This window comes from Schistocerca gregaria, chromosome 7 (genome assembly GCF_023897955.1).
Source record: "Schistocerca gregaria isolate iqSchGreg1 chromosome 7, iqSchGreg1.2, whole genome shotgun sequence".
NCBI lineage: Eukaryota > Metazoa > Arthropoda > Insecta > Orthoptera > Acrididae > Schistocerca > Schistocerca gregaria.
Window position 1 is genome coordinate 394,699,275 of NC_064926.1, and position 24,864 is coordinate 394,724,138.

A 24,864-nucleotide genomic window follows, 5' to 3' on the forward strand; every position below is an offset into this window, starting at 1 on the left:
AGACTGATTCAATGCAGTAAGATCGATTACTATCTATCAGGGTAAGACATGGTGTTCATGCAAGACGAAAACTGAAATTCAGCACGGAACTCTAACGCGACTCTCGGAAACAGTTCACTTAAGCAATCTACACAAGCAGTAAATGAAATCAGGCAGCGGTGTTTCCGATAGCCTAATTTTACCACACAGCTGTTCGATGTTACACCAATCGGCGTTGAAAGATACTAACAATTAAGACCCGTGAGCATCTGCAGTATCTGACCTGCCACAATTTAAGTACTGCAAATTAGTAAACCGGTACAAGAAATAATTTTGAGACGTCGAGAAATGGATCCAATTATTTTCCGCCAGATTACTGCACAATATATCACGTAACTTAACGTTTCCTCACACGGCAGTCGCGTGTGGCGAAAAACCGCACATCGTTTTCGATGTTGTCCACTGTAGACAGGGGGGAAAATGATTCTACACTTTGAACGAGGGCTATGTTTCGCGGTACGGTAATTGAATTATTATTCGTGCTGGAGACTGCGTGAGACATTAGTTAAAGACTACACATTTTAATTAAATTTTAGCACTCAACATAACAGGTGCGAATAATAGTACAAAACTATATATACAAAGTGAAGAAAAATTCGCGGACTCTGACTTCGCAGCGCGATTCCTCGCAACCGGCAATACAAAAGTATATTTCTCAAAACTTCGTCCTGCGCATATTTCGGGCAGCAAATGGAAGTTAAAGATCGGCAATCTGCCAACACCATAATAACGTGTACGCTAACTACGTCCGTCAGCAAATATAGTAGTGCTGTGCAATTGGTGCATGGGATAGCTTTTTTTGGATTAGTATGCTGGAGGTCGCGGGGTCGATCCTGGGTCGAGGATTATTTATTTTTATTTGCTAAAAGTAGTCTGCGTAGCACGGTAATGCCGTCTTAATCGTCGTACATAGATTATAGTGGGTCTTCTAGAAAACATTTCCATTTATGTTGTACGAACACAAAAATGGAGATAGAACCGATTACATTGGTCAGCTTTTAAAGAAGCCTTTTGCACGTCGTACATGCGAATTGTTTCGCATCACTGCGTGTACTAGATCCCAAACCTGTAATCTGTGTACCCAGATGGTCCAATCGAAATTATTTGCAAAGCGCGCTGCTAGCCCTACTAGTGACGTAAGGCCCTAACGAAATGTAATAGACCTGAACAAGACAAGAATAATAGGTGGTATTAATCGGTGGAATGGGACCATTAGGGGGTGAGTAAATATAAAACAAGTTGGGAATCTAGTAGATCCAATTGTGCAAAACAAACGACGAACAAAAGGTTTCTTTAGAAGCTGACCAATGAAAACGATTGTATTTCCATTTTTGTTTGTATTGTGTAATTGCAAATTTCTTCTAGAAGACCCAATGTAATCGCTGTATGACGATTAAGACGCCAGATTAAGTACCACGCAGACTACTTTTAGCAAATAAAATCAAATAAGACCCGTCCCAGACTCGGAACCCTCGACCTCGTGCACTCTAACCCAAAACCCACCTCCTGCATGCTAACCAAAAACGCCATTTCCTGCTCCAGCTGCAGAGCACTACTACATTTGCCGACGGGGGTATTCAGCGTACATGTGATTACGGTGTTGCCAGATAGCCAATTTCAACGTCCACATACTAGCCGAAATAAACATAAAACGAAATTTGGTTAGATTTTTGTATTGTTAGTATGTGAGGAATCGCGCAGCGACGTCCGAGTGCGCGAATTTTTCTTCACCGGAGGGATGGCTCTTGGACAGGCCTCTGATCGAGAATACGAATACAGCCTAGGGATGGGAGAATGAGCACAACAAAAATTCTATAGCACGTTGTTCTGGGTGCGAGACTTGTGCTGACGTGAAACAAAACGTTTTAAACAGGTTGAAAGAACATTGTAAAGGTAACCAAAATATATGCTTTGGCAGTAAACCTAGAATATTGTTGGGGCAGACTTTGAATGTGAATCTCTCACTATTCTTGGCATAAAGTCCAAAAATATTCGCTCACGTCCAAGGTTCTGTGGGATGACATACATATAGTCATCAAATACAATGTGTTCCGGCATGCAAATACGTAACAATATTCTATTTTGAAACTGAGAATTTGCCAGTTGTAGACAAGTTCGTGGCTGTCTGAACCAAACCACATCGCCACAATGAATACATTGCCAGAGGGGAGTACGCCACGAATTTATTTGGCACGCATGTATTCTGGTGCAACTTTCCGCAAGTGACCTTGAACCAGGAAAATGGTGAGAACTGGACCCCAGATAATAAGCTAGTTACGAAACCGTGATAACTAAACAAAATAACGGAGAATAAAAAATGTCTTAACTGATGCGCACACGTGTTTTCTATACGGTTGCTCAATCATCGGAGCAGTTTATGAGAATTCCTCGTCAACAAAAAGCATAGCAACCGAACAAATTTAGCACCGACTTTGAAGCTAAGCAGAAAACAAGTTAATAATGACCGCCGTTACCGTAGATTCAGAATCATATCGAGATTAAAAAAAGTCCTTAACGGCAGCGAATTCACGACGCTCATTTCGCGCCCAGGTTTTACTTTACCTCGAGTAACGTTAAAACAGCACTTAAAAGATTCAGTAACGAAGGGGAAAAAAAATTCTAAGACTTACGGGGCGACCATATGGTCGGTCACTCAGTGCCCTTGGCGCCACGTGGCAGCGGTGTTAGGATATTGAATCTTATTAAAATCTGCTTTCGATATAGGAACGGAAATACGTGTGGTATAACAAATTTATTATTGCTATCACACTGAACAGAAGCACAGACATTCCTCCAACATTTCCGACGAAGGAGTTAACCGCAGAAAAATCACGAAAACTGCGATATTCTTGCAAGCATTTTTTTCTGTAAGTTCATTAACCCGCTTTTTAGAGAACTTACAGGACCACGAAGGTATGAAATGCAATCATGAAGTTACTCTGAACTGCATCATCACTGCACAGTACTACTAACACAGATGAATCTAATACGTCGCGAGCTTTTAATAAGTTCTTATATGAATAACGCCAACACAGCTTTTGAAATAAATAAGTACTACTTGTAACTAAGAAATTGAGCAGGAGTTTAACACAGCTTTTATTTTCAGTATGAACAACACACAGAAGCACCAATGTGTGCGAGGGGCCCTGAAAGGTGCGGTCACCGCGTGGCGGCGTTGCGCGTAACATTACATAAAGCAGACCCAACAGGTGGGTATGCGCTCACCTTGTGTGGCGTATCTCATCCTTTCCTCCCATAGGCACGAACGGGCGGGAATAAGCGAATTCTCCAACAAGCTAAACCTAACGGTCCCTTTCGACAGAATTTGGCAATAAACACGACAGACGGCATGCCACTGCGCGGCCCAGCACGCCGACAGCGAGAGAAAGCGACCGACACAGTTCGGCCCCGCGGGGAACTGGTTACCGCATTACCTGCACTCGCAAAACATTCACTTTTCGCCACGCTACAACTGCTCGCCCGCGTTCCTACGGTGAGATGTATGCTCCACATGTGCTTTAATCATAAAAAACTGCTTTTATTTTTGATTACTCCGAACAGACACCAGACTCCTGAGATTTTGGCTACTAATAACACACTAATAATGATATGGTAGCCGAACTTAAGTGATAGAACAGAAGTTATGTAAAATATGAGAGGCAGAGAGACGAAATTATTTTCTTTGAAGAAAGGGAAGCTAACATTAAATGCTAATTGTAACACAGCAAATGAAAATATACTGTTTAAATTGCGACTGAAATATATGTTAACTGCTTGAATCGCACCAGGCTATATACTTCAAGTTCTTTTAACAATGTATAAGTATCTGGCAGTCGAAAAAGGATAATACTACGTTACTATTAGTTACGCTCGCTTTCCCTCTCGACAACTAAGCTCAACCAACTCCCATTCCACCTAATTGAATGGTAATTTCTGTGAAACTTTATTGTGCATACGAGTCCCAGGGTTGATCTCAATAAGATCCCTAATGTTGAATGCAAATGAAGTATGAAAGATTATATATAAAATAACTTCGGACAATATAGCAGCAGCTTGCCTCTGTCATATATAAATCGACCAGCGTTATTGTCAGTCCACGTAAGGGAAACAATACGAATGAATAATGTATAATTCAACTCCCCTTCTAATTCACGCCAAAGCGGCGAAAAAATGAGTGGAAAACGATTTTAGGGAGCCCCGCACACATGCGGCGGATCGCAGCGATCGATCGCTCATTACTCTGAATTCCCATGCAGTCTGACGATTCGCCTGTGACGTGTGACGAATATGGTTGGGGCCCTGTCTAGTTATTATCCGTAGATGTTTTGTTTAGTTTCGTTTTGCCCAAACTGATTGGGAGACGTGAAGATCAGGCCACAATTGTAATTTATATCGAACGGAACGCAAATATAAATATAAAAACGCCGACTTTTCAAAACAAAGCATTTTGAAGCTTGTGCTGTCAAAATGGAATCGATGGGAAATTAACAGTAATTGTCACTATACACTGGGCTCCAACTAATTTTGGGTCATTCATCAAACTACTACATTCATTACTGAAGTACTGAACTTACTCTCTAAAATAACTTACAGTGCTCCTGAAAAGTGTTTTAAAACAAGTTAATTACATTACAGTCAGTTTTTTTAACTTTATTTTTTGCAAGTGTTCGAAAAGGCACACGATCAACTGTCACTGCCGCTAAACACAGCAGTTCATTTTCCATAGCATATTTCTCAAAACAATGGCGTTGGTAATATCCGTAGAAATTGCTTGGTAAATCGCTCGTGTTGACGGGCTCGTAACGAGCAACGGATTGAAGGTAATCGTCGCTCCTGTGCGGGATACTCGATGAACGTATTGATAATCATTACTACGATAATTGCGCGTATAAGGGGCAGTCAAATGAAAACCGAACACCCGCCACAATGGGGCCATGAAACTAATCAATTCTAAAGTAATCACCACGAGTTTTAAGATATTTATCACACAGGAAAAAGAGAAGATAGATTCTTTTTAAAGTAGAATGAGGCCGGCCGCTGACGGATCAACACTTCCTCGTCAGACTGGAACAGACGTCCACGCTCGTCGCCAAAAAATGATTTGGTATGTCACAGTGTCTCCCAACCAAATTGCAGAAGCGTAGCCTTTGTCCGATTGCACAGAGCAACACATTTGAACTGCGCCTTGCTGCGAGATGACAGTATGTGTTCTTTACGATATTACATACGCTAATTACGGAAATGAAACCAGAAATGTTCAATCACGTCCCAATTTTTCTGGAAAAGATACGCCACATATACCACTTCATAGCAACTTGAAATGAGTCAGTAACAATACAGGAGGAATTTGTAGTTGATTAATAAACAAATCATGGAACAAAAGTAACCGTGTAACAAAACACAAAATAAATGAAAATAGTACGAGAAAGCTGAATAAAGCCTGAAATGTACTTACAAACTTTTTCCTGGAAACTTCTGGCATGTGGGTGGATGGTGAAACTTGTACAGGAGCGTCCAGCAGTAATCTGCCAAAAGGTTTTGTGACAATCTTTCCTTGTATCAAATTTCTCAGTGAAATCACCATGTTCATCACACCTCCAAGATTAGGTGGAAAGAAATACAAATGGGAATGGAGTGAATGTAAGGAATGTAATTTCTGAGACAAGTTGCACCCCATACCCTTGCAACAGTCCAGCACTGTTCCATCAGTTCTCTGGAATTCTCAGACATTATGTTTCCCAAGAAATTGTAGCATACATCTTTAAAAGCAAGCCAAGTTGACTTCTCAGTATCAACAGTAATCTCTTTCAAGTCACAGATCTGAGGCTCAATGAAAATTCCTTTAACTTATGGTGTACTAATTGCAGGAAATTTAGGTAGTAAAAACTGAAAACCCTGGCCATCTTTGTCCACTGCTTTCACAAAATTCATCATGAAGCCATATTTTTTGATGGAGTGTTGGTAACAGCACACTGCCTGTCTCAGCAAGGGGTTCATCTGAGTTTCTCCAGGAGGCTACTCTTTGACTACATAACACGTGTTCCTTGCTCTACTATCTCAGTGTAACCACTCAGCATCCCCAGAACTTCGATATGACCACAGATTTTCCATTTGTGTTTCGAACAGCCAGTATTCTTCAGGAGTAGCCTCATGTTCTAGTGGGTTTCCTTTAACTAAACGCAATGGGCCACTGGTATCGAAGGTTTCTCGTTTATGTTAGGAAACAGAACAGCTTTGAGTCTAACTCTTTGAGGAATCCACAAATAGGCGTCATTCTACCCGACTGTGAATCCTCAAAACTTTATAAAAAGTTCGACGTTGCACGTAATACTGAAGCGATAGTCAAGCCACGTTCATAGGATTTGTCGACATACGAAATATGTTCTACAACTTAAAATGGCGCAAAAGTTTGAAATTCTCATGAAAAGCTACACGGAGCGAAGAATATTATAAAATATGAACGAAGAACACGAGGGATCAAGAGTGGAAGACCAAGAATGAAAAGTTCGAATTTAAACTGGTTGTAAGACTGGGATGCAGTCTTTCGCCAAAGTTTCGAGGTGAGATTAAAAGTTCAGGATGAATGGACAACAGTGATAAGATTCGTTGTGACACTGCTATACTCAGTGAAACAAAAGAAAAATTACAGAACCTGTTGAATGACACGGAGAGGCTGATCAGTACAGAAAACGGATTGCGGGTGAAGCGAAAAAAAGACAGAAGTAATGACGTGTAGTGGAAACGATATTGCAGAAAACCTTATCTAAACTGGTAATCTAGAAGTAGTGGAAGTGAAAGAGTCCTGCCACCTTGCAGCAAAATAAACCATTAGGGTCATTCTGTGGTTACGGACGTACCATCTGTACATGCAGCAAAGGTTTGATTACGAGAGCTGAGTTGATTTGCCATTAAACTATGGAATCGGATGTAACAGACGTAACACAACATTCACTTTGCATGGAATGATCCACGAAAGACGAAGCAAGGACATTAAGAGCACACTAGCAAAAGCAAAGTGAGCGTTCATCGGTAAAAGAAGTCTGTTAGTATAAAATATTAATCGTAATTTGAGGGAGGAATTACTGAGAATGTACATCAGGAGCACAGCACAGTACGACTCGGTTGTGTGCAGAATGGGAGACGAATGAAACATCTGAGAATAACTTCCATGGTACTGGAGGAAGCTGTACAAGAGGAGGGGGGGGGGAAGAAGAAAAAAAAAATAGAAAAATAGAAGAGATTGGTTTACATCCAACTAATAATATGGGACGTTGAGTGCCAATGAAATTATGAGGTGGGAACAGGAGGAGGAGAACGACGATTCTATGGAAGTACCTCGCGCCACTAAGTGGTACAGCAAGTCGCAGCCATAGCGAGTGGACGCAGCAGGCGAGCACTATAATAGCAGCGTTCGCCCATTAAGTAACAAGATCACTGGCGCTAAAATACAATGCCACAACTATAGGCGACGTGGATAAAGCGGCCCACAGTCAGCAACGACGGCTTATGATTCCTGAGGAGAAAACCATCCCGTCTTCACAATGGAGCACGTGCCAAAAACTGGAAACTGTGGCCGATAGGGGAGCCGATGTGTCCGAATATACATCGACTTACCTCAAGCGACGTTTTTGGGGTAACAGTTATCGATTTGCTGCAAACAGATCAAACACAATGGCTTATGCTAAAATCACATCAGTAAACTTAAGCTTTGGTCGCAAATTTCGATGGCAGGTCATTGTCGCCGATGTAGGGTACCCAATCACTGGCGCGCTTTCCACACAGGGTACTAGGAAAGTTTTGCAAAACGACGCATTAATAAGTCGCAGAAGGCTGATTGTTGCTGCGTTCTGAGAATACTTCACCCTTGTATTGTAGCCGCTATACCAAGAAAAATGGTTCAAATGGCTCTGAGCACTATGGGACTCAACTGCTATGGTCATTTAGTCCCCTAGAACTTAGAAATACTTAAACCTAACTAACCTAAGGACATCACACACATCCTTGCCCGAGGCAGGATTCGAACCTGCGACCGTAGCAGTCGCACGGTTCCGGACTGCGCGCCTCTTCTGTGGGCGCACTCGTTTACTTGCAGGGTTAGGTGAAGTGATTGCTATGGCATCGTGGTCACGAAGTGAGATTCGGGCAGTTTTGCGATAAAACTTCGGGTGCGGTTTAAACATAGGCCAGGGCTTTGAAGAAATGACTGCCGCACTCCGCGATGTGATTCCACATCGTACAATTATGTTCAGGAGGTACTGAAAAATCCAAGTAGGCAATTTCACTCTAGAACGCTTAGAGGACGGGAAGGCCAAGATAATCAGTAACGGAGGGAAACATTGGTGCTGTGAAGGAAAATGCTGGATGAAGACAGGCGAGTGACCTCTAAGTAGATAGAGGATATATTAGGGCTGAAAGCGCCAGCAAATCATTCGATTCTGCATGATCATTTGCAATTAAAGAAATTTCACTCTCTGGATGCCGCATTGAAGGACGAAAGAACAAATGACACGTCTGACTTGGTGGCGGGAGATGTTAAAGAAGTTTTCTAAGGGACAATCTCAATATGTGAATAACATGGTGACGAGACATAGGTGATAAGACTAGGCTGTACGATTATGACGTCCCGACTAAGACTGGAAACAAAGTTTGGATATTTGAAGATAACGACGCACCAGTAGCCGTCAGAAAATCCCGATCAGTAAAGAAGAAAATGATAGCTTTTTTTCTAAAACGAGTGGAATTGTGAAACGTGCTTTTTGGACACACAGAGGGCAGGCAAAGCTAAGCGGTACACTGAGCAGTGCCTGCCCCAAGTCACTCAATCTTAGAAGAACTAACAAACGAAATCAAGAATGGACACTTCGTTCCTCCCACCACCAAAATGCTCCAATTCACTGCGCCAAAGCATGCATCGAATACTTGCGGGGTACAGGACAAACTTCTTGAGTACCCTCCTTACAGTCCAGATCTTGCTCCTTGTGACTTTGAACTGTTCCCACATGTGAAAATGTACCTGACAACGAGTGTGCAAACTTCTTACACGAACTTGGGAGACTGTTTAGGAACTAATTTCGGAGAATGGAGGCGTGTATTCAATGTGGCGGAAATTACTTCGAAAAAATTAAATAAATAAAGCTGTATTGTAGAACTTTCCTGGTATCCTTTATTATCTTCCAATGTACTGCTAGATCTCCGTCATCAGCTAGGTGCTACCAGATCTCCGTCATCGGCGTAGATACCTGACTACCAAAGGAACGTCAGACAGCCATTTTTCGATTCAACCAGCTGAATACAGTGCGCGAATTGCGGATATACCTACGCACGACGAATTTCTAGCGAACTTTTCATTTGCAACCATGAACTTTGGAACGTACGCAACACACTGCTATGGCTAGATAAGAGAAACTGCTCTCCCTCAACCTCACGCGCATCTCACACTGATGGTGGACGCATCCGAATTTATTAGTACTAGCAACTTCAACCTCCTCAGTAAAGTTCCCTCTTGAGTCTAACGATTGCTGTATCTCAGTACACTTTATAGACTGTGGAACAGCCGGCCCCCTCTTCCCCCTACTTCCTCACTGAACTGTGATTACGGGAATCATTGTTTTTGGCTGACAACTTGAAGAGAGTCCTAAAGCAGCTATGTATACAGTTTGGATGTCAAGAGCCTATTAACGCTCATCCCTTTTGGCCATTGCTGATTATATACGTGATTCCGGACACAAACTTAAGCAGCCATCTTAGACAATCTGCACATGACACCGCCGTTTACTGTCAACAAGTGACAGATAACAGAACTATAGTCATTGTGATGTCCTCCTTGAGTGTACAGGAACTGTTGAATTTTTTTAATGATAAGCAACAAATTTACAGCTCCTCAATATAACATCAACAGATTAGTTAGAATATATTACATTGCAACGATGATTTCGAAAAGGCGACTGAAGTCAGTTTTTTATTGGCATGGGCTTACACTACGCTTGTCTGTCCGCTTCTGTGCCGCGCAATATAGGTTTATTAGACCTGTTAGAATCGATTCACTGGACTTCGAGAAAGATAGAATGGCGACTTCTTTTGAGAGATCGCGAAATAGAAGTGTCACGGATAGAATGTGAGCTAGGATGGAGATCATGAATACAAAAGCGTTTTTTAATGTGGATAAATCTTCATGCGATGTCTACTTTCTCCAACGAATCCCAAAATATTTTGGAAACACCGGCTTCTATAGGCAGAAATGACCATCGACATAAAACAGAGCTCGCTATAAAGCACTTGAGTGTTAATTTTTCTGCGGGCTGTACGGGAGTAGAAGGCTTGCGACGTGATTCAACAGTGGTGTCTTCTATCTCCTGACAAGTAATTAAGTGTAAATTGCAGTAATTCATGTAGATTTGAATGCAGAATGGAAGGTTTAATGATTTTGAAACAAATTTCTAATTTCTCCACAAACGGCCGAGAGGATCTTTTGTAGAGGAGCCTACAGTTTTACAGAAGAGCTCGATAGCGACTAGGATTCAAAGAAAAACTTACGAGTTCTGAACACATACCAATGGAAAGCTCGAAATATTTCAGCTATTGTAAAATACTGCTAATCCTGGAGTGTTTCGTTGTTGTAGGGCAGAGTGTTTGGAAGTGATGATGACTCAATACAAATCGAAATCAAATAAATTAAGAAAGGAGTCTCCAAAGCACATAAACCCATCCCCTGAAGAACACAGGCTTTGGACGGCTACTGTCGCAGTGAAATAGTTGCTGCGAGGTGCTAGGACGACGGAGAATTCAGTCCTCCCGACGCAAAACCGGCCACGTTTGCCTTTCGACAAATTGCAGATAAGGTGTCGCCGCGTCAGCTACGATAGTTTTATCTTCTCGCACAGTTAATGGCGAACATAATGTACTAGCTGATGCACTGTCCCGCAAAGGCGCCATCATGATGGAACAGGATTTCTAAGCACTAGTTCTCGCTCAAGACGTGAACATAAGTTGAAGTCCTTCCTCACTGCCCCATTACTTTCGACGATTCCACGTCTCGCACTACCAAACTCAACGTGATATTGTGCGACTTCCTCACGTTGTGGGTGTGACAGCTTGTGACGTCAAAATTTCAACGGGTGGGTCACCAATCTCGCTAATACAGTCCTATAGAGATGTTAGACATCGGAACTGCTAGATGACGCCGCCTGGTTAGAGGCGCCATGTCACGGTTTGCAAGGCCCCTCCCGCCGGAGATTCGAGTCCTCCCTTTTGGCCTTTGCTGATTCCGGACACAAAATTAAGCAGCCATCTTAGACAATCTGCACACATGACACCGTCGTTTACTGTCAACAAGTGTGTGTGTGTGTGTGTGTGTGTGTGTGTGTGTGTGTGTGTGTGTGTGTGTGTGTGTGTTTACGCTAAGTTAGTTTACGTGGTGTGTAAGTCTAAGGACCGGTGACCTCAGCAATTAAGTTCCTTAGGAATTTACACACATTTGCACATTCCATCCCTCTCCCCCCGCCCCAGATAACTGCTCACCAAATCAACAACTGTTGAAGTAACGATCGCTAGAAACGATCTACCTGTCAAATAAGCAATTTGAACCGATCCATGTTGGCATGGTTTGCCCGTTAGCGCCGCCAAAACACACACACTATCTGATGGGGATTGACATGTTTTTCATGCTGTCAGGACTGCGTGTTTCTTAGTGCACTCCACACTACAATAGACAAGGACAGGAAATTGGGAGTCCCATCTACACAAAACATTAGTAACGTTGTCGGTTATGAAATTATGCATAGCAGCCTACCAGTCTCCTGCTAGTAGCAGCACTGAACGCCTAGCTGCTCTTGCTTCATTCAAAATATCATGGCTTCCAAGATTGGACAGACCGTTTGGAGCAGCAACTCGCTGTGACTGCTTTCGTGCATAGACAAACACTCCCGACTGCCCGGTGAATATCTAGCTGACGAACGCGATGTCACTATATTTCATAATTCCACTATTAGATAAGGAGGAAATGACACCACGAACCAAGAACTATGGCTACATTACAGAACAACCCTGTTACGACAAACATTATTTCACAGTCACATTCCTTGATTTTTAACATAAAAACTGTCACTTTGCAATCTAATCTAGACGCCACTAGTCAGGATATCACCGAAAATTATCACATTCGTCAAATGAAAACACTGCAAAATCATTGAAAGATATATTTGACCAAATTTGTATACTTAACCGACAGCGAATATCGAAAACAGGAAAAAAATGAAAAATCGCATTCTAATTGACTCGTCGTGTGGAAAAGCTGGAAAAGGTAATTACGTCTGACTGGAAAGACTGTTCCTATTACAAGTGTTGCAAAGCAAACTCACAAGCAACACAGCAGCTAACAAGCTCCAGACGAGGGCAATACACATAGCTGGGCAGTTAGCCGTATTGCGACTACCTCTTAACGAAGCTGCATCTTGCTACATATCGCCAGTGATCTTCACGCCTATGAGCTGCTTCAAGAACGCCAACTCCATTACACACAGTGACTTTTACTCAACCTGCGCCAGATTTGCAGCTAGATAGCTTAGCGCGAAGGCCGTCGCTAAAATGACGTGTTTAAAAGTGTTCGTTCCTTATCGGAGGAACAGCATTCAGCTAGTTGAAATGAACGAGATTATACACAAAAATAACATCCGGTCTTTACAAGTATCTGTACACGGATCTTCTCTACACAATTTTTGGCCATCGGTGTGTTTCTGCATCTGGCTTCCTAGCTTTGTTAAAATTGAGTACGAAACTCAGGAGGCTGGCTTTGTATTTCGTTTTTTTCAGAGTCGCAAATGAAAAGCTGATCCAGAACCGAGCAAACAGTTTCACTGCTGTACAGGGGCTAACAAATTCAAATCTAGTCATGTGATTTTAAGCTCATGGCCATATTTTGACGGATTCGCCATAATAATTTATCATTAAACTCTGAGGGTTCTTTCTCCCGTCCTCTCCAAGAACGTGGTCTGCCATTCTGTCTCTACGTCTCCATCATGTTGGACTGAACGTCAATCGCACTTTAGACAGGCGCACGCGTGTGACACAAACAAACTACTCCGCAGCTGCACAAACGTTGTGTCAGATTCGCCAACAGCACTTCTACTGCAACAACATAAAACTTATGACCATGTGTTACCTAGGCATAACACACCTGTCAAATTATTCTTTCGATACCTAAAATGGATCGTATTTAACTCCAAAGTTAAAGACCATACAAAAGTTGTGGCTTTCACTCAACGCTCAGTGTTCGATTCCCGCTTGGATATCCTGTTCCGCAACCTGCATTTAACGAGATTCACCTCTGGCAAAACTGTATATCAAAGAGTCTTTGCATTTTGATTATTCTACGTTACGGGGATAATTGAATAAATTAATTCACAGTGGAAGACAGGTCGTAGGAAATGGCGCAAGTCAAATTAACACAGACTGATAACTGCTTTAGCTCTGTATATATCTGTATTAGATACTTACAAGTTTTGAGTCACTGTGATAACTAAGACTTCATTTTAATTCCGTAAGTTTTAGACTTCTTACAGCATTCGTCTACTTTTACAAATGTGCTGAAGAACCCAGCAGATGAGTGCCCTAAACCTTCATACTGGGGTCAATATGACCCTATAAGAGAATTGGAAATATGTATCTCCCTTGTTTTCAAAACTATTATTTTCAAAACATGCAACTTTCATCCTCAAGTCAATTGTATCCACTTCTGTTTCGCTCATTTTTATATTTACAACAGATTCCATTTTTTTTCACAGTCTTTGCATTGAGTACCACTGGCATCAATATGACCAACTTTCTTTGTTTCTAAACATAACATTTATGAAACAGTGACGAATTCTATGTTGACTAACTTCCAAAAAACTCCTGCAACAATGAAAACATTATATATTTAGTTTTCTAACCATTGTTGGAGTTTCTTGCATCAGCTGTTGTACCCTTCCTAATACCACTATGGTCAATATGATCCCATTAGTACATTGCAAACTGATATCTCCGTTGCTTTTAAAGCTTTTTTTTTTTTCAAAATATGCCACTTTCTCTCAGAGTCAGTTGTGTCCCAGTGATGTTTTGATCAGTTTTATATTCACAACAAAAATTTATTCCTTTTTTACGCACCTACCACTGAGATTAACATGAGCGCAATCTAAATTTGTTGTGTTTCTTGAATGTAATGTTTATGAAAATAAAATCATTAAAGTTACACTGAACAGCTGTAACGTTTTTACGTTAGTTCATCAAAATAATGCCAACATAGTGTAAATCACTGGGGTTTATATGACCCCAAAGGTACTCAGTGGGAGAACAAAATCGTAGTAGTACTACGATTAAATGTCACGCGAACATACTATACATCTAACGGACGCAAACAATCCCGACGAGACTACATAACTGCCATTTTCGTAGATCACTTAAGTTGCAGTTTTCAGCCACAGGAAAATACAGTACTTCTAAACAAAGGAGTTCTTCCTTCTGGAAAGTCAAACAGTTAAGTCAACATCGACATAATGCCAAGAGCTAATGACGGTAAAAGTAAATAGCAGCTACAGACTGGCGATAATGACTGCTTTCGAAACGGAAGTTCAGTGTTATACAACTACATCCACCCACACTATTTGAAGTTTTTTACAACACCTCCGTTTCTACGCTGTCGTATGAAAGACTGAAAGTATTACATACTTACAACACGCCAGCATTTCCGAGACAAGGAATTTGACCTTAGGTAGACTGTTATAGCGCATACGACATATATCGCATCATCGAAACAAAACTGTCACCCGAAGTGGATAACATATCGGAATACCCACGTTAGGATGTCTGAATGGCTTATATTGGGAAACATATCAAACTGCTTTGCTTTCTGGGGATCGACACATACTCTGGAGCACTCAATTTTGAATGCATTTTCAACCATTTGGTTTGCAGGCTCTTTCCTTCACAAATTCATAAATTAATCTGTTCTGACAATATATTAGAAGTGACTGACACGATCTTGTGCATAATTATCCTATAAATATTTATTCAGTCCAAAGAAAGTTCACAAATGTAGCTATCATTGGTATGAGAATGGTACGCTGGCCCTTTGCAACTACTACAGAAATTTTCAAAATAAGCACTTAATGTACACCATATGTACAGCCCCAAACATAAATGAGAAACTATTAGACTGGAATTTCCTTTACAAAACGCAATTTCACAGTTACGCTACAAACTCTCACGCACCCCTTACTCCCCAATTGTCAATTAGGGCCAAGAAGTGAGCATATATAACTTGACCGGGAAAAACTTCCATTATATTCCGTTTATGTTAATTTACGATAAACTGAATATTTTCCATCCGAAACTCCGCAAGATGCTATAATCCCATTGGTCCATCCCCCACCTCTCTCTCTCTCTCTTTTACAGATCTGCTGTTTATTGTTAGTAGTATTACCTGCAACATGTGCGGCCCAAAAATATTCTTCTTTCAGTGTGCCCCAGATAAGCCAAATGTTGGGCACCCCTGTACTACACCTTTTCACGACTCCACTACACTACAGTTTCAGAAGCAGAAACTCGGAATGACAATCAAAAATTACTCCGAATATTTCATTCCGTCATTTTCGCTGGAAGCCTATTCAAGTGTGTATAGGGCTGTCCGTCAGGTAAGCCAACAGCCTTCCGATAACCTTGCACTACACATTCAAGGAGTGTTCAAAGGCTGACCACAGTAGCACGATACAATTTGAGATGACGCTAACGATGAGATTTAAAGGTAGTACTGTCTGAAGAGGAGATGACGCTACCGATGAGAGTTAGAGGTAGTACCGTCTGAAGAGGGGATATGCGCCGCAAAATGTATTCGGAGAGGACGAGTGTCAGCCTTTGAAATGGCTGCTTATTATGTAAACAAGTTGCTCAGTTTCGAGATATGTCACGCTATAAGAACTACATTTTCAGGCGCCAGAATTACTATATAGGAAAGAAATATGCTTATCTATTTACTTTTCAAGTATATGAGAAATCTGTAGCGAATCCATCGCTGAAAATCATTAAGTAAAGAACCAACAAGAGCTGTATTCATAATTGAATCTTTGCTCAGGAAGCATTTCAAAATTTATGCACTTGTTTATACGATTATAAATCCAAACTAGCCATGACAACATTTCCCCTAAAACATTTATGTATACCAAATCATTGTCCACAGCTCGTGGTCGTGCGGTAGCGTTCTCGCTTCCCGCGCCCGGGTTCGATTAACGGCGGGGGCAGGGATTTTCTCTGCCTCGTGTTGTGTGATGTCCTTAGGTTAGTTAGGTTTAAGTAGTTCTAAGTTCTAGGGGACTGATGACCGTAGATGTTAAGTCCCATAGTGCTCAGAGCCATCTTTTAACCAAATCATTATTTCCTGCCATTTTGTCATTCTACAGGGTGCAAGTTTAATGTGAGCACACATTTTATAAACTGATCAAGATATTGAAACAAAATTTCACAGTAAATCTTTTTTTTCATTACAACTGCAATGTTTGTTCATTTCACAGTGCTATCAATTTCAGGGTTATGATTCCATATTAGGGCACCTCGTACAGAAACAGAGTGTAATCTTACGATCAAATTTAGCTGCTTTCACCCCACTATACTGTAACAGGAAGTACATTAAAATCACAGAAACGTAAACTAATTCAAACCAGCACCAGGCCAAGATGTTGCCTCAGCTGTAAGGAAACCAGTTTATGGAGTAAACCCACTAGCAACTGACAACTTCCTATGTAGTTCTTCCATGAAGCATAACAACTTAAAACAAGCATTTCTGCTTCAATAGGGAACAAAATACTTCTAACAGCTGTTAAAAGTAACAGTGATGCATATATTAACGACCTCTTTTGGGGAAAAGGTGTTTGAAAGTTTGCTTAACATCATCACACCAATAACTGCTGCCACTGGGTACTTTGGGCCATCAGAGTTTTTACAAGGCAACGAAAGTGAAATTGCCGAGTTTTAAGCCTTTTTGTGAAAGGGTTCACTTATGATTAATCTCCTTCCGCAACATTAAAAATGCCGCTAAAAAGTATTTGTTTCTATTTTAAAAAAATACTCTGCAATACCCCATCAAAGCTATGATTGACAACGTTATACTCGCCCCTTTGCGGCCTGTTATTTGCAAAATATGTGCCTCGATACCTAGAAGCGTCATTAAAATATTGCGGAACGCGGATAGCAGCATTAAAGTTTCGCAAGACCTGTAAATTTAACACGAGTTGGTATGGTTCTGAAGAAAGTATCGGTTTGGCGACGTATCAAAAGCGGGAATTTTCAAAATACCTGGGTAGTTACGACTGGCTTGATAACGGGCAAACTGCTATCTGAACGAGCGCGCACTGCGTCCTTGAGGGCAAGTGGAGAGGCTGGCTTCCCGCGACATGTTTGTGATAGCTGGCGGCTGAAAGCGGGCTCTCCCGTAAGGTCGTGGCGCTCTGCCTAGCAACAAGAATAGACGACGGCACGGCACGCACACGGGACGGGCTGGTCCGGTCACTCCCGTGCGTGCTCAAGGTGAATTTCTCCGGCTTGCTACGGCCGCTCCAGGCATGGGCGTGTGCCCGGCACCTCCCTAGGCGCGAGCACAGATGCCTGTCTCACACGGGGGCCCCGTTCCCACTGTCATGTTTCCGCGGTAAAACAGATTCTTCGTTATACTTCTGTGTTTGCTGCCAGAGTCTAAACTGTCAAGTACATCCCCCGTTATGTCCAATTGAATGGAAATGCAAAATCAAACAGTGGAACCGAAGATCTTAAGAAATAGCTGAAAGCCATTACAGGATTATTTTTTTTAATAATTTTATATTCACGATTCTTGTATTTTTAAATTCAACTATGTGAAATTTATTTATAAATCTTACAGAGCAAACACAGATTTCATCTTTATATGTCTACATTAATGTGTATAAGGATTCTACTAATTTAAAGAAGTTAACTGTTCTGGTGCATCTGAACTGGAGAGAGAGAGAGAGAGAGAGAGAGAGAGAGAGAGAGAGAGATGGAACGGTAAGCAGAAATCGGGGTGGTGGTAGTGGTGGAGGATATAAGTGGGGCGCTATCGAGAAGGGGCGTCAGGTAAAACGCAGTGAAGGAAGAAAAGTGAAGAGGGAGGAGGAGGAGAGTGGGGGAATAGACGGGAGAGGGGATTGCGATAAGGGGGACTGGGCGGGCAGGGATGATGAGCGGGCAGGGGGGGGCAGTGAGGTGGGAGGGAGCAAGCAGGGAGGGAGGGAGGGAGGGAGGGAGCGAGGGAGGGAGCGAGTGAGTGAGTGAGTGAGTGAGGGAGAGAGCGAGCAGGGGGTGGAGGCGGCAAGGAGGGAGGGAGCCAGCGAGCGAGCAGGGGGTGGAGGCGGCAAGGAGGGAGGGAGCGAGCGAGCAGGGGGTGGAGGCGGCAAGGAGGGAGGGAGCGAGCGAGCAGGGGGTGGAGGCGGCAAGGAGGGAGGGAGCGAGCGAGCAGGGGGTGGAGACGGCAAGGAGGGAGGGAGCGAGCGAGCAGGGGGTGGAGGCGGCAAGGAGGGAGGGAGCGAGCGAGCAGGGGGTGGAGGCGGCAAGGAGGGAGGGAGCGAGCGAGCAGGGGGTGGAGGCGGCAATGAGGGAGGGAGCGAGCAGTGGGTGGTGGCGGCAAGGAGGGAGCGAGCGAGCAGGGGGTGGAAGCGGATCGATTGGGGGGGAGGCGGCAAGGAGGGATCGATTGGGGGGGGGAGGCGGCAAGGAGGGATCGATTGGGGGGGGGGAGGCGGCAAGGAGGGATCGATTGGGGGGGGGGGAGGCGGCAAGGAGGGATCGATTGGGGGGGGAGGCGGCAAGGAGGGATCGATTGGGGGGGGGAGGCGGCAAGGAGGGATCGATTGGGGGGGGAGGCGGCAAGGAGGGATCGATTGGGGGGGGGAGGCGGCAAGGAGGGATCGATTGGGGGGGGAGGCGGCAAGGAGGGATCGATTGGGGGGGGGGAGGCGGCAAGGAGGGATCGATTGGGGGGGGGGAGGCGGCAAGGAGGGATCGATTGGGGGGGGAGGCGGCAAGGAGGGATCGATTGGGGGGGGGAGGCGGCAAGGAGGGATCGATTGGGGGGGGAGGCGGCAAGGAGGGATCGATTGGGGGGGGGAGGCGGCAAGGAGGGATCGATTGGGGGGGGGGAGGCGGCAAGGAGGGATCGATTGGGGGGGGAGGCGGCAAGGAGGGATCGATTGGGGGGGAGGCGTCAAGGAGGGATCGATTGGGGGGGGAGGCGGCAAGGAGGGATCGATTGGGGGGGGAGGCGGCAAGGAGGGATCGATTGGGGGGGGGGGAGGCGGCAAGGAGGGATCGATTTGGGGGGAGGCGGCAAGGAGGGATCGATTGGGGGGAGGCGGCAAGGAGGGAGAGTTTGGGGGGGAGGCGGCAAGGAGGGAGAGTTTGGGGGGGAGGCGGCAAGGAGGGAGAGTTTGGGGGGGAGGCGGCAAGGAGGGAGAGTTTGGGGGGGTGGCAAGGTGGGAGCGTTTGGGGGGGGATGCAAGGAGGGAGCGTTTGGGGGGGTGCAAGGAGGGAGCGTTTGGGGGGGTGCAAGGAGGGAGCATTTGGGGGGGGGGTGCAAGGAGGGAGCGTTTGGGGGGGGGTGCAAGGAGGGAGCGATTGGGGGGGGTGCAAGGAGGGAGCGATTGGGGGGTGCAAGGAGGGAGCGTTTGGGGGGGGGTGCAAGGAGGGAGCGTTTGGGGGGGGTGCAAGGAGGGAGCGTTTGGGGGGGTGCAAGGAGGGAGCATTTGGGGGGGTGCAAGGAGGGAGCGTTTGGGGGGGTGCAAGGAGGGAGCGTTTGGGGGGGTGCAAGGAGGGAGCGTTTGGGGGAGGGATGCAAGGAGGGAGCGTTTGGGGGAGGGATGCAAGGAGGGAGCGTTTGGGGGAGGGATGCAAGGAGGGAGCGTTTGGGGGAGGGATGCAAGGAGGGAGCGTTTGGGGGGGGGATGCAAGGAGGGAGCGTTTGGGGGGGATGCAAGGAGGGAGCGTTTGGGGGGGATGCAAGGAGGGAGCGTTTGGGGGGGATGCAAGGAGGGAGCGTTTGGGGGGGATGCAAGGAGGGAGCGTTTGGGGGGGATGCAAGGAGGGAGCGTTTGGGGGGGGGATGCAAGGAGGGAGCTTGGTGTCGCAGAGGGAGCAAGGGGGTGGGTGGGGGGGAAGGGCAGGAATTAGGGGGGCCAAGAAGTCCCCATAAATCAGGATGGATACTGCAGTGATGTATGGGGTTTAGTTTTCACTGTGTGGTATTGCATTCTTGTGAAGCAGAGAAATTATTAAACTGGTTATACTACATCTATAGTTCAATCTTTTCAGATATACCAAAATATTGACAACTGTGATCATCATCATTACTAGCAGTAAAATATAATATGTATATGTGCAAATTCAAGGTTATGGTTTCATAAAGTAGATGAACACACTACCTGCAACCGCATGTTCTCCCCTGTTTTCTCCAAGCAAATTTCTGCTCCTGATACAGATATTAGGCTTTTTGTTAGCCTGTATTTGGAATTACTTTGTTTGTGTGTACTTTGCATTTAAGCCAAATCACAACTTACACATAAGATAAAATCATACAGACTGTGTGCAGAAGTCATGTACCCCCCCCCCCTTTCCATATGTCAACTATTCTCTATTTTATCTCAGGCTTAAAATTGAGAACAACTAAAAACTAAAATTTGAACTAGTTGGTGAAAAGTCAGAAAACTGGACAGTTTAAAACCATTTTTTGATGAAGTATTTCACATATTAATGACCAGATGTCACTGTCCAAAGGAGATTATGGAAATGTGATTTAACTACCGAAATATTGTGCCTACTGGACACTGATATCCAGCCATTCACCAACGAACTACCTCATCATGAATTATGCAGGGAGAAGTTGATGAATCACACATCCCTGTCTATTATAAGAGCGATTTAATTTCACAGAAATGTTTTGAACAGCACTCTCCTTTAGAACAGTTAAAAGTAGAGTTTTGTGGGTTGGTACCTAGGAGGCTACCAGAAACTATACCGAATGTAGGCATACCAATTGCACACAATACACCCAAGACCTGAAATATCAGTGAATTTGATTGTGGTCATATCACAGTTATGATCCCTTAGTTTCTCTCCACATGACTGATTAATGGTGTGCCTTCATGAATACAACAGAGTTGTTGACTGCACTTCATGCACAATGTTCTGGTGATAAACCGAACTATCTCCTCCAGCTGCTGGCAGCTGTGCAGTTATGCTTACTCACTGCCTCAACAATCTTTCGTACAAAGCTACTATTCATAGCTGAGTTCTACTCCCTGCACCAACTATGCCCTCTTATGCTCATATGTTTTTCAAAGTTTGCATTGTTATTCTATGAAACACACATTCTCTCCACGTTTTCCAGCTACCAAGACCTTAATTGATTATGTTGCACCAAAAACTTGGTTGTGTGAAAAAAAATGCTGGTCTCAGCAGATCAATTATTAATTCATGCTGGGCAACCACAACCTGTAAGTAGACATGAAATCCAGAACTACTTTCTAATGATGGAGTATAGAAACCACCAGCTCACTGGCACATAAATGCAACACATTACAGGAAAGATACATTAAGGTGGACTCAAGAACACTGTCATTTGACGTGAAAAGCAAAAAGCATAAAATAGGTTCTCTGCACTAATGAATCACAGTTTCTGTTGATGTGTGCCCATTGGAAGGTAGGAAATCACTAAAAATCCTCTCGGAGATGATTTATCATGTTAAATAGTGTATCATCAGGCATGTTGTATAGGAATTCACATGTAGTGGATATTATTTAAATGGAATAAAACTGAGATCCTGATTTATTTGTTATTGTGTCTCACAGCTAACAGTACACATCTTACACTGCAATCATGTGCATCTGTTCGTCAACATCACCTCACAGGTGGTCAGATCCATCAACACTACAGGTGAACTATAGCTACAATGGGTGACCTCTTACGCTACTTGGTAAAAAATTAATTGCCTAATCAGGTCCTGGGATCACATATTACTGACCATTCACCACTCCACCCTGTACCAGTGGCATCATTTGAAGAGGTATGGAGTGTGACTCAGTGGAACAAGGCATACCTGGGTAGAAGAGGAGAAAAGGATCAGCAGTGTACTGTAAGTTTTCGTGCAGGACTGTTGTCAGCACTTTCCGTTGAGGCACAATGGGAACAAATGAAAGTGTGCCAGCTGTTTGTGTTACGCAGCTGATGAGAGTGCAGGAGGCAGACAACATGTTCCAACAGTAATACATTTGGAAAAAAAGATGAAATATTGCTGTAAACGAGGATTATAAATTTAATTGCTCCTTGTTTGGGTTACAGCTCTTTATACTGAATACTATCTTCAAGCCAAGGACAGCTTTGCAGCCTCTGACATATTCAATAAAAGCAGTGAAATATTTCTCTGCTCCGCATTGCTATGCCATCAATCTGCACGATTCACTAAGGAAGTGGCTCAGTATTTTTAATTAAATCATGGGAGAAAGTAGGTGGATCAATGATTATTAATATATCAAAGTGTGTGTCTATTATTAATGAAAACTGACGCATCTATCTTCTCACATGATTAAATTAAAAAAGCACTGATGCGCTTACTCAAAGTGACAGCTTTCTCCGTACTTCCAAAAGATTCCATCCACGCAAACCTTTGAATCTCACAGAGTAATTTCACCACTATGTTTGATTCGTTTTCATCTTTCTGCAATTAATCTGTGAGAAACGCACCAATGAACAATGTCACCATGCAGAATTAAATCACTTAAATCCATAGTAAAAAAAAGACTTATTATGAAAGTTACTAATACACTGAGAAACAGCAAACAAAATGATGATTTAAATTCTGGCACTAGAAAGAAAAAGACAATGCCTCTGTTCTTGCCTCTCATTCATTATGTCAAAGAATCATCGCTCTGGCTATGCAAAACTGACATGTTCCCAAGCCATGAGCAGTAGATAAGCACCACCACGATTGCCACTGACCCTAACCTAGACTTTAAATGACTAAGTCGCATACTACAAATCAGAGATCCTGGTTTCAATACCAGTAAATCTAGGTGCGGGGTTCAATCTCCAATCGCACCAAGAAGTTTTTCTGTCACATATTTTAGCTTTCACCTCACGAAATTACTTGTTAACATGGAAGATATGAAGCTGTGGCAAGGTATATGTGATAAGTTTAATGTAACTGTAGTTCCACCTATACGACAGAGCAAAGGCCAGACAAATGCAATGGCACACCACCACCAATAAAGTAACATGGCATTCAAAACAACATTTGGGTCGATAAAGCTTTGCCTTTATGGAGAGGTATCTGCTTAGCATTTTCTCTCTCTCTCTCTCTCTCTCTCTCTCTCTCTCTCACACACACACACACACACACACACACACACACACACACACACACACACACACACACACACACACACACGGAGGATGGTAATCAACACTCGAAACAGAATTATTTTTGCCTCAACATTAAATTTTACGTTATGAATGCACTGACATTGAGCTCATGTTTCTACACACATTTAGAACACATGACTGGGACAATGGTGAAACACTGCAATTTTGTGCAAGTAATGCACCACAACCTCACAGCTTAACAGCAGTGGCATGCACAAATCAAGATTCTCTATGTAACAGAGAGAAATCCAAACAAAACCTACAATGTGACATCATACAGTCTGTATAATCCGAGTCAACAATTCTCAGATACACCAGTCGGATAAGCCAGTCCAACTCTAATATCAGCCACGGCACTTAAAGGATGTTACGCAAAAACTGTCATTTTGAAAAGCAGATGTGGTAGTATAATAGGCTTCACATATATTGGTAAATGGAGAAGTCCAATACAATTCCTTTCCTGAGGATGCAATATCTTGTGTTTATGAGTTACTGCAGAAAGGAGCATTTGTTACTAAACAAGTCTTGACACCCTAAAGAAAACTCTCGTCAAAGATAGTTTATCATCACTAATAGTGGTTCTTCACAATCTACGATTCTGCTAACGAAATTTTTGAGGCTAGAAGTTCGGAGAAAAGACACAGGTTTCAAAGTAGGATACTGTGGTGGAAATCAACCAGGTGGCATAGCTTGACAAAAAAACAATGGGTAACAGACTACTGCTACTGCCAGAACTAGGTCTAAACACTGGTAGGTGCCTTAGAAGATTTTCTCCTGCTTTTTAAATCAAATATGACCAGAGGTAACAATGGAGAAAGGGGATTATAATGCATTCACAAAAAAATTCTAATAGAATCATTGATAACACGGATGGGAAAACCAGGAACTACAGGCACTCATCACATTCCTCAAAAAATTCTTTAGCCAAAATGGCGACAACTTTGGTAATGCAGAATGTGATTCTCATCAGTGCTGCATTGTCAAGATAAGTGAGGGTATTAAAAGTACAGCTTTTGGAATTAATTAACTCCATAAAGGATACTTTGTTGATATGAAATCATTGATAAATGTGCATAGGCATATCCATTACCTTTTTAATACAATTTAAGCCCAACAGTGCTGATAAAAGCACAAACTAAAAATAACATTAAAAAAGAAAAAAATCTACTAGTAATTTTAAATACCACTCTTCACTCTCTCAACAATATGTTTTTTTAAAAAAATTGCTATCACAATTAATGCATAAGTATATTAGTATCACATTGGATCAAGTGATCTTCTGATATAAGATACTGGTTTTGTCTCAACACCATTAAGTTGTGGTGCGTGACAACATATGCAAACAGGAAGAAAACAGAATACTGGCAATGTTATATTTT

General features: G+C 43.1%; 1 protein-coding gene across 4 annotated transcripts in view; it reads right to left on the reverse strand.

The window, feature by feature from the left end:
• Positions 1–24,864, reverse strand: part of LOC126282237 (la-related protein 1B) — a 142,292-nt gene that overhangs the window by 106,158 nt on the left and 11,270 nt on the right. The window contains exon 1 of one of the 4 annotated variants that reach the window (XM_049981823.1): positions 3,265–3,452. The exons of 2 other annotated variants lie outside the window; for them this stretch is intronic. In XM_049981823.1, coding sequence (XP_049837780.1) covers positions 3,265–3,283 — 19 coding nt within the window. In that variant the 5' untranslated portion in view covers positions 3,284–3,452. Of the gene's footprint in view, positions 1–3,264; positions 3,453–24,864 lie in introns of those variants that run through there. One more of the 4 variants, XM_049981824.1, reaches the window with a different exon arrangement.